The sequence below is a fragment of the Thamnophis sirtalis genome, unplaced genomic scaffold, assembly GCF_051295495.1.
Source record: "Thamnophis sirtalis isolate CommonGarterSnake01/CBP01778 unplaced genomic scaffold, rThaSir2_p1.2 scaffold_3, whole genome shotgun sequence".
In the NCBI taxonomy this organism is placed as follows: domain Eukaryota; kingdom Metazoa; phylum Chordata; class Lepidosauria; order Squamata; family Natricidae; genus Thamnophis; species Thamnophis sirtalis.
This window is the reverse complement of record NW_028261383.1, coordinates 136,058,492-136,071,710: the sequence shown is the minus strand read 5'-3', so window position 1 is coordinate 136,071,710 and position 13,219 is coordinate 136,058,492. Positions and strand designations below refer to the sequence as shown.

Below are 13,219 nucleotides of genomic sequence, written 5' to 3'. Positions count from 1 at the left end.
GTGCTCCTTGCTCTTTGCAACAGAATGCGATAAAGAGCAGATTACCAAACGGTTGCCCACATACTGCCTATTATTGTAGCTCTGAAAAGCCCTGAAGATATCTGTAGTCTATCACTCAATAAAGCAGTATAAATATAGCTTTATATTCTTGTGATAGTGTTAAGAACCAAAGGGACCCACTGGAAACAGCTATCAGAGAGGAAAGAGTGCACATTATATGACGACCAGGTTTCCTCTGCCATCCAGAAGGTCAATCCTTATTGTATTTCAGAATGAAAAAGTAAGAATGCTACTAGTACAGCTCAAGAAACAGGTTGGGCATAAAGTCATACCATCTTAGCACATAATATTCTATGCTAGTAAAGAAATAAACTGGGTCATCAACAGGCTATAAAGAAGTCAATATTACTGAAAAAAATGAAAATAAGAAGTCCCAGAAGAAATCAGCATGGTTACATAAAGAACTCCCTCGTAAACTGAAAGACGAAAGAAAGAAAGAAAGAAAGAGAGAGAGAGAGAGAGAGAGAGAGACAGACAGACAGAGAGAGAGAGAGAGAGAGAGAGAGAGAGGAGAGAAAGAAAGAAGTATTAAAAAATAGAAAGAGGGGCACATAGCTAAGGTAGAAAACCAGCATACAGTCCGAATTTGAGAAGATGAAATCAGGAAAGCTAAGACGCAGAATGAATTAAGACTTGCAATAAATGTCAGAAATATTTTTGTTTTTAAAAAAACAAGAACCTAGACCTGTGATGGCGAACTATGGCATTTGTCAGGGCAATGCAGCTAGCCAGCGCACATGCACACACTGGCCAGCCGACTTTGGCCCTTGGCCTTCTGTTGAGGCCATTTTTCGCCCTCTGATGGCTTCCTTGAAGTCCGTTCCTAAACTTCCCGTTTGCCCGTAGGGCTGGTTTTCCGCACTCTGTAGGCTTTAGGGAAGCTCCTGAGGCCTCCGGGGGGGGCTGTTTTTGCCCTCCCCAGGCTCTTATAAAGCCTCTGGAGCCTGGGTAGGGTGAAAAAAGCACGCTAAAAAAGGGGGGAATGCTGGGCTGGTCATGCGTGAATGCATGCTGGGGGTTTGTGCATAGCATTATGGGTGTGCCATGCCCGCGCATGACCTCCCTGAGCTCCCCCCGCTTTTGGCACACGAGCCAAAAAAGGTTCGCCATCACTGACTTAGACCTAGAAAGAAGCAAAGCTATTACTGGAAGCCAACATGAGTTTGTCAAAAACAGATCATGCCAGACAATCCTTAGTGCATTTTCTGGCAAAGTGACTAAAATAGTGGACCAGTAAAATGCTATGGCCCTATAGCTAGATTTCAATAAGGCATTTGACAAAGTAAAACATAAATTGATAAAATACAAAAGTATTGAATAGATAGCATCATCACCAGATGGATTCATAACTGAGGAGACAGAGAACAGTCAAACTTAAAAGTATTGATATTATTGTCAATCTTAATAAAAGTAATTTTAACTTTTGAGAATCTTAAAACGTGAACCACCACCACCACCACCCCAACCATCCTTTCTAACATTCAGGAATGTCTTTTTGACCAAGTTTGCATCTTTCCCCAGTGGTAAGAATATGCTGCTTATTACAAATGTGTTCTGCCTTTCTCTTGGACGAATGACTAATTAAATGATGGAATTATGTTTCAATATCAAAAACAACTTTGTATTTTAAAAATAAAACTGATCCAGAATTCAGTTCTCTCTGGAATTCATTCTTGGACTATAATTAAGACAATTACAATAACTTGTGGATTTATACCAAATCCTGTATATAGTTTAACTTTATAAAAAATTGGAATCCTTGACTTAATTTTTAAAAGTAATTTAGCCTGTGTTTAAAGCTTAATTAAACATTTTTAGTTGAAAGCTTAAACTGACTTTTAAATTCTCCTTTAATTAGTGATAAATGTCAAATTTCATAACTTATAAAATTCTATAAAACATATATTGAAAAATTACAATCTTTCTGATATTTTACCCCACATTTACTTACTTGTATTCTACTAACATATGTACTATATTAATATCATGTTTCATGATTTATATTCTTTTCTAAAATAATTAAATACTTCATTATAAAAAGCAAAGATGAACAAAAAATATATAATACATATACAATAGGTTGGTTGGTTGGTTGGCTGGCTGGTTGGCTAGCAGTCAGGCAGAAATGATAGATGATAGACAGATAGTCAGACAGACAAACAGACAGACAGACCGACACACTGACAGACAGATGAGAGAAATTATTTTAGAACATTTTTTTAAAAGTTTACATCTTTCCTTTATTTTTCTGAACACATGATTAACCTTCGAAACAAAGCACTGTTTTTTTAGCCATCCGTTTTCTAAGAAAGGCTATGGTATTTAAGTGAAGCCCAGAAGCATTATTCTAAATAAAAATGGTGCCAAAACTAATGCCTTGCTTTGTTTGACAGCCAGTTCCCATTCTGTAAAAAAAAAATGAAATATTGTATTAAAAACTCAAGTAGAGCTAGGAGTAGAGCAATCAAAGCTCTACTTCGATGAAACGAGCCCCCAACCAGGCATCCCCCAGGCAACAATGATGACACTGGCTAATCTTTTCAACCACATCCTTTCAAAGCATATTCTGACACTAGTGCATGTTTCTGTAAGAGATGTCTTTTTTTTTCTCCCACTTGACACAAATCACCAAGTTCAGTTTGTCTGCAACAGGGATAAGGAGAAAATTAATCCAGATTTATAGTCATATTTCAGCATAATCTGTATTCGCTTGCAAAGGGCTGTAACTCCCTTAAGATAAATTCTTTACACTATTCATCTTTTATCATAAGAATCTATGACATTGTTTTATTTTTTGCTATGATCTAATTCATATAAAGTGCCTTTTTATTAACTGCTCCAGCTCTTTGTTGCAGTTAAGAACATTTTAATAGGTTCTTCTGAAGGCATCAAATCCTCCCTGAATAAGTTTGAAGAAAAAAAAAACAATTCAACAATAATTCACTGTCCTTTGGTATCTAAGCTAATAGGTTTGGTATTGGAAAAGAAATTCGAAGTAATATGTGATGATACATTGTTGTTATGAGTTCTTAACAAAGAACTTTTCAGAAGGATGCTTAGATTATGGAAAATTTAGTTAGATGTATTTGACAGTTACCTTGAAATACATTGTAAGTAAGACTTTATAATAATTTCTAAATTCACAAATTGAACGGCTTGTGCATTTGTTAGCTTAAATGTTCTTGATGTTACAGAGCAATAAAATTCACTGTTTCTTCATTTTTAGGCAGCCTGAAGATAACTACTGTGGATTTTATACTACCACCGTAAAGACAATCTAATGAAAATAAACAATTCCAGACATTAGTTTTGTTAGGTACTTTAGAAAAACCCTTCTACATATATTATTTTTCAACACCAACCAGTTAGGATTGAAATAAGACAGCAAACACAATGTAAATAACCACTGGTGGAATTAGTGATTAAAGCTTCTTGATGTTCAATTTTTTATGTCTGCAACTTGTTCCTTCATGAATAAAAAAAAACAAAACCCTCTACTCTTCACACAATTAAAGTTCCTTTAAAGTCAAGATAGTTTTATATTAACGTTTTCTTGCCTCCAGTTCACTACAGTTCACTTTAATTTTTTTTTCAAAAAAAAACCTGTAGAAACATTATAATATCTTTTCCATTTAGTAACTTTGTGGTTATCTTTCACAAATAGGTTTTCAAAGCAAGATTCAAGCTTTCTTTATAAAACCCAGTTATGTACAGGATTTCTTTCTTTTAGGTTCATCACAAGCCTCAGAAAACCTCACTTTAGTCTAGTGCAAGGAAAGATGCTCTTATTAGTTTGAGAGATTCTGAAGATCCTACAACCTTCTTATCATCTAAAACATTTTGAAGCAAGAAGAGGAGGTGCTGGCAACAGATGCTTTGGAACTGATCATATGGAATGTTTCTAAAGGTCTCAAATTTTACTCTCTAACTAATGCCCACTTTGTTCTTGTTGTTGTTAGTTGCAAAGTCATGTCTGACTCATTGTGACCCCATGGACAACGTTCCTCCAGGCCTTCCTGTCCTCTACTATCCTCTGGAGTCCATTTAAGCTCACGCCTATTGCTTCGGTGACTCCATCCAGTCACCTCATTCTCTACCGTCCCCTTCTTCTTTTGCCCTCAATCTTTCCCAGCATTAGGCTCTTCTCCAGTGAGTCCTTCCTTCTCATTAGGTGGCCAAAGTGTTTGAGTTTCATCTTCAGGATCTGGCCTTCTAAAGAGCAGTCAGGGTTGATCTCCTCTAGGACTGAACGGTTTGATTGCCTTGCAGTCCAAGGGACTCGCAGGAGTCTTCTCCGGTACCATAGTTCAAAGGCCTCAATTCTTTGGCGCTCAGCCTGTCATATGGTTCAACTTAGGAGAAAGCAAGAAGATGTATAACATTTCCAACAATTTTATAATGGTCAGATAATTACTGTTGGTAGTTGCCCTTGATATCATGCAACACACATTTGGATTTTCTGAGTTTTTGCATATCTTTCCTGATTTCAGAAAAAAACCACCCTGAATTTCTACAGAATGTCTCTAAGAGTGAACCAAACAACTTCCAGTAACTAAAGATCAGTCTCTCACATTACTGTGGAACTGGCTTCTGTTCCTCAATGGTAAATTGCTTCAACACAGTAATATTTGAACTTTTCCAGAATGAACTGCTTGTTTCCAGTCCTGACACATTTCTGTAGAATTTAGATCTAGACCTATCCCATGGCTACTGCAAAACACTTTCTTCTTCATTCATTTTCTTGTACTTCTTCTTTCTTTGGGATCATATTTTTGCTTTATAAACCGTATGTGCTTCAACATCAGGTGACAGACAGATGGCCTGATATTCTCTCCCAGAATTCTTTGATACAAAGGAGAATTCGTGCTTCCTTCAAAGATGGTAAACCCTGCAAAGCTACCCCGAACCATGACATTACCCCTTTGATGCTTGACGGCCAATATGTGATTCTTATTGTGGAATGCAATGTTTAGCTTCTGCCAAACATAGTGATACACATTTTTGACTTACTGGTCCATTTTTTTTTTTTTAAAAAGGATAATCCAAGTACTTTTTGAAAAACTTGAGGCAGGCTATTGTCTATTGGCACTTTTATAAAATGATTTTCTATTGGTGGATTCATGAACATTGATTTAGCCAATGTGAGAGGCTTGCAAATCCCTAATATTGTTCTTTGTGACTTCCTGGGTGGTTTTAATATGCAAAAAATATAACACAAGGATAGACAAAAATTGTTCTATGTCTGCAGGGTGAAAATTTATCTATTTTATTGGGCCAGCTGTATCAGAACGTAAAGTAAGCAATAAGATAAGTCTAAAAAACAATAAGATATTAGGCATAGATAAAATCACTTCAAATCTTAAAATCCCTAGGGGAAAAGGAATAGGAATTCTAACCAAAATCTGGACTCAAATGTATGGAAGAAGTCACTTGCTAAAAGAATTTTAGCACTCAACTTTTTTCCCCATTGTTAAATAAACAGGAATTATAAAATGGTCTGAACACAGAATCATTACTTTTATCAGTCAGGCAGCAAAAAATGTATTAGAAGTCTTTTCTTAAGAAATTCAAGAAAAACAGAACAATGTGATAAGCTTTAATGTGGCTTTCTTACAGATAGTATTACTAGGGGAAAATGCTCAGTCTGAAAAAATAATCAAGAGATATTTGGAAAAACAAAATAGACCTGTTTGTCAATTACTCAGAAGCCTTTGACTCTATAAAACATGAAATATTGATCACAATCTGAAAGGGGATTGGAATGGATGGCTAAAGGTATTAGAATGATAGTGAATCTATTATTGAGCGCAAGTTTCTTTGAAGACTGAAGGAGCTTTTTCAAACATGTTTTCAATCAAAAAGAAAAATGCACTAGAATTATGTCCTTTCACCTCTCCTCTCCTTTTCTGTGTCTCTACTGAAAAAATATTTGATGAACTAAACACTACATCAGGACCTTCAATACTTCTGGAATTAAAGATAGGTAGTACGGACACAATTTAAGATATGTGGCTAATTCTGTGCTTCTGACAGAAAAAGAATGGAACCTGAAACTTAACTGAGAAAACAAAAAAAAAAATAAAGTGAAAAGTACAAGTTATATTGTAGTACAAAAAAGAAACTAAGATGAATGTACCTTCTAGAAAAAAAGACCCTCAGAAATATAAACCATAGTCCAGTGTTTCTCAACCTTGACAACTTGAAGATGTCCGGACTTCAACTCCTAGAATTCCCCAGCCAGCATTCGCTGGCTGGGGAATTCTGGGAATTGAAGTCCGGACATCTTCAAGTTGCCAAGGTTGAGAAACACTGCCATAGTCAATAATGCCCTTCTGCAGCAAGAAAGGTGTTTTGTCCAGCTATTTAGTTTCACCTGGAACATGGAAAAATAAAGAGGAAAATAGAAATTATCAGGAAAGTTTTTTAGACCTGAAGTATATTCTGACCTCAAGGGACTTGGATTAAAATTTAAGAATGACCAAATATCATATCTGAAAGATTGTGAGAAACAGATTATGATCAATACCATATTTGGCCATTTCTCCTTTAAACTACAAAACATAAACAGTACTAAAGGAGACTGAGAACAGACTGACAACTTTTTTTAAACGCAGCTTTGAGGAAAATCTCAAGAATCTCTTCAAGTCACAAAAGATCGATCCTGAAATCCTAGAGATGGCACAAGAAGAAAGAACGGTCATAAAGACCATCAAACAAACCAAACCTGAGAGGAATGGGTCATACACTCAGTTATGACGCTATACAGAGAACCCTGCTAGAAGGCTCAGTAGATGAAAAAAGAATTAAGAAACAACAAATAGATACTTGGAATAGCAATACACATCCTTGCTTACTGATCTCCAGTTCAGTGACCATTCAAACTTACAACAGCACTGAAAAATGAGACTTACAACTAGTCCTTCAAGTTGCAGACATTGCAGCATCCCCATGGTCATCAGATAATTATTCTAGTGCTTGGCAACCAGCATATATTTAATGATGGCTGTAGTCACATGATAATCACGTGCAACAGAGTCAGCTTCTGACAAGCAAAATCAATGGGGAAACCCACAAGAAGTTGCAAGTCGCAGTAACATGATGTCATTCTTGGCAATCTAAGGTAATTTGCTTAACTACTATAGCCAGAACTGACATAATCTGTCACAGTCTCATTGTCAGGGTTCCAAGTAACACCCCCAACAAAAGAAGACTCTGAGGCTTGAGTTTCCTCAAAGTTCCATTTTATTAGAGATGTTGTATTGGTACATCTGGGAAAACCCGAAACTGAAAGTTTCCAGGTTTTCCCCATCCAAAAGAAAGCCCTGCCCAGCACCCACATGTCCATCACATGATCCAGTCAGCCACCATCCAACTCTGGAGGTGCCTCCCAGTTACACAATTGCAGCTGCAGGGAAAGGTGGTCTTGACACACTGAGAAAAGAATGTTATTTTGACTATATCTCACCCTTCCCATTTTCCCACAGTAGAAAATGTGGCCGGCCTGATGGCCCAATGTAAAATATGGCTTTCAGGTCTGACACTAACACATAACAACTACACCACTTAGCAACAGACTTGCCAGTCCTAATAGACAGTTGGTAAATGAGGACTATAGGTAGTCCTCAATTTTCAACCACTTGTTCATTAAACAGACTTTGACAACATCATTCATACATTCATTCATTTATTTATTTTCCAACAGCAATTGCACTTAGACTTATATACCGCATGTTTTATAGTCCCCTCTAAGCAATTTACAGAGTCAGCGTATTGTCCCCAACAATCTGGGTCCTCATTTTACCGATCTCGGAAGGATGGAAGGCTGAGTCAACCTTCAGCTGATCAGGATCAAACTCCTGGCAGTGGGCAGTCACCCAATCCCCATCAGCAATGCCCTTCCGCACTTTACATAAAACAAACCGGGCAGTGTCTTGACAAAATAATACAGAAATTTATTTCTGAGATCAAGATTGGCAGAAATTAATAACCAAAGGGAGAAATTATTCCAAACTAAAAGAACATTCTGTAACTGACTGTAACAGCCATTCTAAAAGGAACGAAGAACTTCAAAACTAAAATTGAACTAAGAAGTTGCCAGACTACAATATTTTAAAATGTTTAATTCTGTGGTTTATTTAATCTACCAAAGCCAAGATGTCTCCTTTGTTACCAGCAATCTAGTAGTTAATCTAAATAAAAGGTTGTTTATTGTATTACAGAAAACAGAATAAGAGTTAGAAGGGACCTTGGAAGTCTTTTAGTCCAACCCCTGCTTAGGCAGAAAGCCCTGCACTACTTCAGACAAATGGTTATCCAACATCTTCTTAAAAACTTCCAGTATTGGAGCATTCACAACTTCTGGAGGTAAGTTGTTCCACTGATTAACTGTTCTGTCAGGAAATTTCTGCTTAGTTCTAGGTTGCTTCTCTCCATGATTAGTTTCCACCCATTGCTTATTCTCCTGCCTTCAGGTGCTTTGGAGCATATGTTGTCCCCCCCTCCCTCTTCTTTGTGGCAGCCCCTGAGATATTGGAACACTGCTATTATGTCTCCCCTAATCCTTCTTTTCATTAAACTAGACATACCCAGTTCCTGCAACCATTCTCCATACGTTTTAGCCTCCAGTCCCCTAATCACCTTTGTTGCTCTTCTCTGCACTCTTTCTCCACATCTTTTTTACATCATGGTGACCAAAACTGGATGCAGTATTCCAAGTGTGGCCTTACCAAGGCATTATAAAGTGGTATTAACACTTCACGTGATCTTGATCTTCACGTGATTACAATGTTAAAGGTAATTTTATTTCTACATTTTACTTCTCTGCATGTTCAGAGAAGACACTGAAGGATTCTAAGATTTGTATTTGTATTTGGTTTATTTGTATGCTGCCCTTCTCCAGGAGGGACTCAGGGCGGCGAACAACTCAAAGGGGAAAGGGAACATAAACAACAGTACACAGAGTAAAAGACCAAAGAGATCAAAGTTAACTATCTAAAGTTATGTTTATTGAAATGAATTACTTACTAAAAGTAATGAAATCCTAACTTGTGATTGTAAACCAACATAACCTTCCAAATCTACTAGGATGTTTGGGACCCAATGAAACAAAATACCTAAGTATCACATTAAATATTAGGATAGAAGGAAATCTCAGAAGTTCAGCAGTTTGAACCTATTCCTTGACTTCAATACAGCAAACCTGGTTAAGTAATTCAGAAGACATTAGCAGTCCAGTCACGTTGTAAAAACCTTAAAAGGGATTTCTTCCTCACTTCAGTTTTAACTAATGGAGAAAAACAAGCTGCTATAGCAAGATCTTTATCAGGAGGGAGTTTGAAAAAGAGAAGGAGGGAGGGAAAGAGATAGAAAAGGAACTTAACTACATTCTCTATGGTATATTTAGATAAAAGTTTTCTCATTATTAGCAGGAAATGTCAGATTTGGTTCATAAATACTCAAAAAATGTCCTCCTGTAGCAGGTACATATGCTATTATATATAGAATTATCCTTTTTGCACATCTGCCAAGAAATCTTGGTACATTTCCTGAAACACTATTATTTTTTGTTGAAAAAAATGTATAGGCCTTTAAACAATTGTATATATTTGTTCTATATGAACCTGTATCTACTGAATTAATAACTAATACCAACAAAGTGCAAGTTGTTGTCAGGTTACATTGGCAATTGAAATCTGGATTCACATTGCTAAAATAAGTGATCATAAACCGTAACATCAAATGACTGCACTACTTAACAATAGCAATTTAATTTATTGTCTATGTGTGTTTATCTATGTAGTATGGCTATAGGATTATTATCCTTATTTTCTTTACTCCTTTACTTTACTTCTTTATTATTATGATTATCATTATTCTGTTACTTTATACGTACATTGAGAACTTCCGCACCAGAGAAAATTCCTTGTGTGTCTAATCATACTTGACCAAATAAAGTATTTAATTCAATTCAATTGAATTCAATCCCAGCCAGTCACAGTTGTCATCATAACCTCAAGACATGTGGGTGGTTAAGCAGGAAGAGGCAGGAGTCCCAGGTAAGGAGTGTGGGGTGCTGTGGGGGAGGCCATCAGAGGATCTGGGAGAGCCAGTGCAGGCTGCATTTAAGTAAGGCCTGGAGAGACCAAAGACAGTTGTGGATGGGTTGGGGGTGTACTATAGATGAGACATAAAGTGGAAGTGACTTATTAGAAAGGCTTGCAATCTTCCCTGCAGCTTCCCCATTGAGTTTGCTTGTGGAACCCAGCAGGGAAGGTCACCAATGGCAATCACATCATGGTTTCCTGGAACATCATAATTGCATTCCAGGCACCCAAGCACCAGCATCATTCACATGGCCACAGGGATGCTACAATGTCCAGAACTTTGAGGATCAGTCATACATCCATTTTTCAGCTCTATCATAACAGTGAATGGTCACTGAATGAAGAGATATAAGTTGAGGACTACCTATGACTGTCAATTTGTAACTCTGTAAAAGATATTCATGAAAATAACTGCCTCTCTCTGCTTAATTAAGGCCCACCCTTCCAACTAGGAGCTGAGAAAACATTTCCAAGTTAAAGACAGCACTTGAGGGTTACTTCTATGTTCTAGCTCTTTGCTAAAAAATAAGGGAATAGACCACTGCTCAAAAAACCAATTCAAAATCTCCAAAGTAAGAATGCCCATAAACTACTTTTAAAAAGTTTTAGAGTTAAAATAGAGAAGACATCTACTAGAAAGAAAATGAGAAAAGAAACTGAGTTTTCTCATTTTCATACGCACAAAGAATGCAGAAATATAAGCACTGAAATTGTCCAATATCCTAAGACTGGCATGGTCAAAAAGACATGTACAATGCCATTTGTCAAGATGGCCATCCATGTCCATCCTAGATTCTTCTGTTTACTGTCCTCTCATTGTGAGACAAAGTACATGGCAGACAGAAAAACAGAACGGTTTTGGCTTCTTGACATCTAGCAAGTACACAGAGACAAAAAAGACAGAGAAGGTATTGATATGGTAAAAAAGAAGAATGATGTCCAGATAGTGTGAATTTCAAATGTTTAAGCTTAAAGTGTTTTCAGCACACTCAGAACACTGCAAATAAAATCTTCTAGAATTGAAATAAGATTATTGAAATTTTAAACATTTTGCATATCTTGGCAAGACCCAGGAAAAAAAAGATCACACCAGTTCTAACCCTTCACACCTGATCTTTCTTCCTGCTGTGTCTTTTTCTCTTTCTTCGGTCTTCCTTCAATCTTCTCTCAACATTTCCCCCCCCCCCCGCCCCGAAAATAAACAAAAAAAGATGCAAAAGCAAGGAAACCTTTATAAACAAAATTTAGGAGAAAGTTGTTTGGGGTTATAAAAGCCAGAAGTGTCTCACTCCTGTTCCAATTGGAGAAGGGGAACAGTAAAAATCACTGAGTGAGATTATCTGGAATGGTTGCTTTCACAATAGGCAAGAAACAGATTCCGACTCATAGTCATGATGCTGGCTATAGTCACTCAAGTGCTGGAGTTTTCCTATTAATAATTATGATTTAGAATGCACAGTGAGGCATATCAAAGGAGCAAAGCACCAAATAAACATTGTTCCATCTTCCATTGTTCCATCTTCCCCAAACTCACCACATGCTCTGAGAAGAAAGCTGGATCAAAAATGATACACCTTACCTGGTACCTGTTTTTCATTCAGAGTAATCCCCAGCACACCAAAAATAACTATTGGTCTTGGATGATCAGATTTTGAGAGGTACTCACCAGCCATGGAATCAGGAGGTCAGTGAAGTATACAAATGCTGCTCCCAGAGTGAAGCCAACAGCTACAGGGAGGAAGGCCAAGGCTCCAAACTTCCCAGACTCCTCAGCTAGCTCAATTGCAGGTTCAAGAAGGGACCAGTAAGAAGCAGCCAGCATAACCTAAACAACAGAAGAGACTAGGCTATTCAAATCACAATTAAAGCAACCTCATGCTCATTCCCTGAGAACCCAACGAAAGGAAGTCACTGTTAATATCGACTTCAATTTACCAAACAGGGAGGGAGGAACCGGTGTGGATTTATATACAATGCATTGTTCCTTGGTTTAAACAAAAAAAGTTAAAGAGTCTAAATATTTCAAATTAAAAGTCAGCAACTTGTTACCTAGGAATCATAGAATCACAAGGCTGGGAAGGGGCCATTCAGCCTAATCTCATATTTAATGATCTCATATTTGGTATATGTGGCTTCCAAAGAAAATCTAAAAGCTCTTTACCAAATGGTCATTTTATTATGGAATATAAAAGGCTTGTTTTAACCACTGCTTTTTCACTATGGCTCTGACCAGTGCAACTTGAGCAGATCGGTGAAAGATTTTTCAGCTATCCCTTGAGAATGCACAGAAGTGTTGGCAATTTTCAATCCAACTACTATTCCTGTTTAATTCCTATATTTTATCACAAGCTGTTGTTTTCACCCAATTTTTCCTTAAAAGCAGTGCAGCAGATGTTTTATAAAAGCACACCTGGGCTAAATCTTAATATATTGTAATAATGATTGTCAGGACATGAACTGTTGGCTATATTTATTCCTGCCTTCAGAAAATGTCAGTTTATCATTTATTCAATTATCTCAAATTTTCTTGATTACTGTTTCATTAAATAAAATAATGATCAATTTTTTAAAATCCATCCCAAATCCCCTCTCCGCAAGAACTTTACTGAGGTATTTTAATTGACTGGGTTTTTCCCCACTGGTATTCTGTATGTGCTGCCTTCTGTTTACAATGTAAGCATATCTTTAACATTTGCACTGAACTGTGCATACTCATATTGCATACTACTGTGGAATTTATTTGAACAATCAAGTCCTTTTTGACTCTTAGTGACTACATAAATAGTTTTCTCCATGATGACCTGTCCCTAAATTGATCTTTTGGATCTTCCAATGATGCACCCATTGCCACTGTAACTGGGTCCATTCACATTTGCTGTTGGTCATCTTCTTCTCATTCTTCTTCACTTTTCCCTTCATTAGAGCCTTCTCCAGAAAGCTGGCCTTCACTTATGTCCAAACTAGGCTAATTTGACCCTTGTCATTTGTGCCTCAAATGAGAACCCTGGGTTGATTTGTTCAATGATCTATCAATTGTTTTCATGCTGTCCGCAATA

The 13,219-nt window shown here is 37.0% G+C and overlaps 1 protein-coding gene across 3 annotated transcripts in view; it reads right to left on the bottom strand.

Moving 5' to 3' along the window:
• Positions 1-13,219, bottom strand: part of SLC39A11 (solute carrier family 39 member 11) — a 379,931-nt gene that overhangs the window by 306,088 nt on the left and 60,624 nt on the right. For all 3 annotated transcript variants that reach the window (XM_014068383.2, XM_014068385.2, XM_014068382.2), the window contains exon 4: positions 11,830-11,988. In XM_014068383.2, coding sequence (XP_013923858.2) covers positions 11,830-11,988 — 159 coding nt within the window. The remainder of the gene's footprint in view (positions 1-11,829; positions 11,989-13,219) is intronic.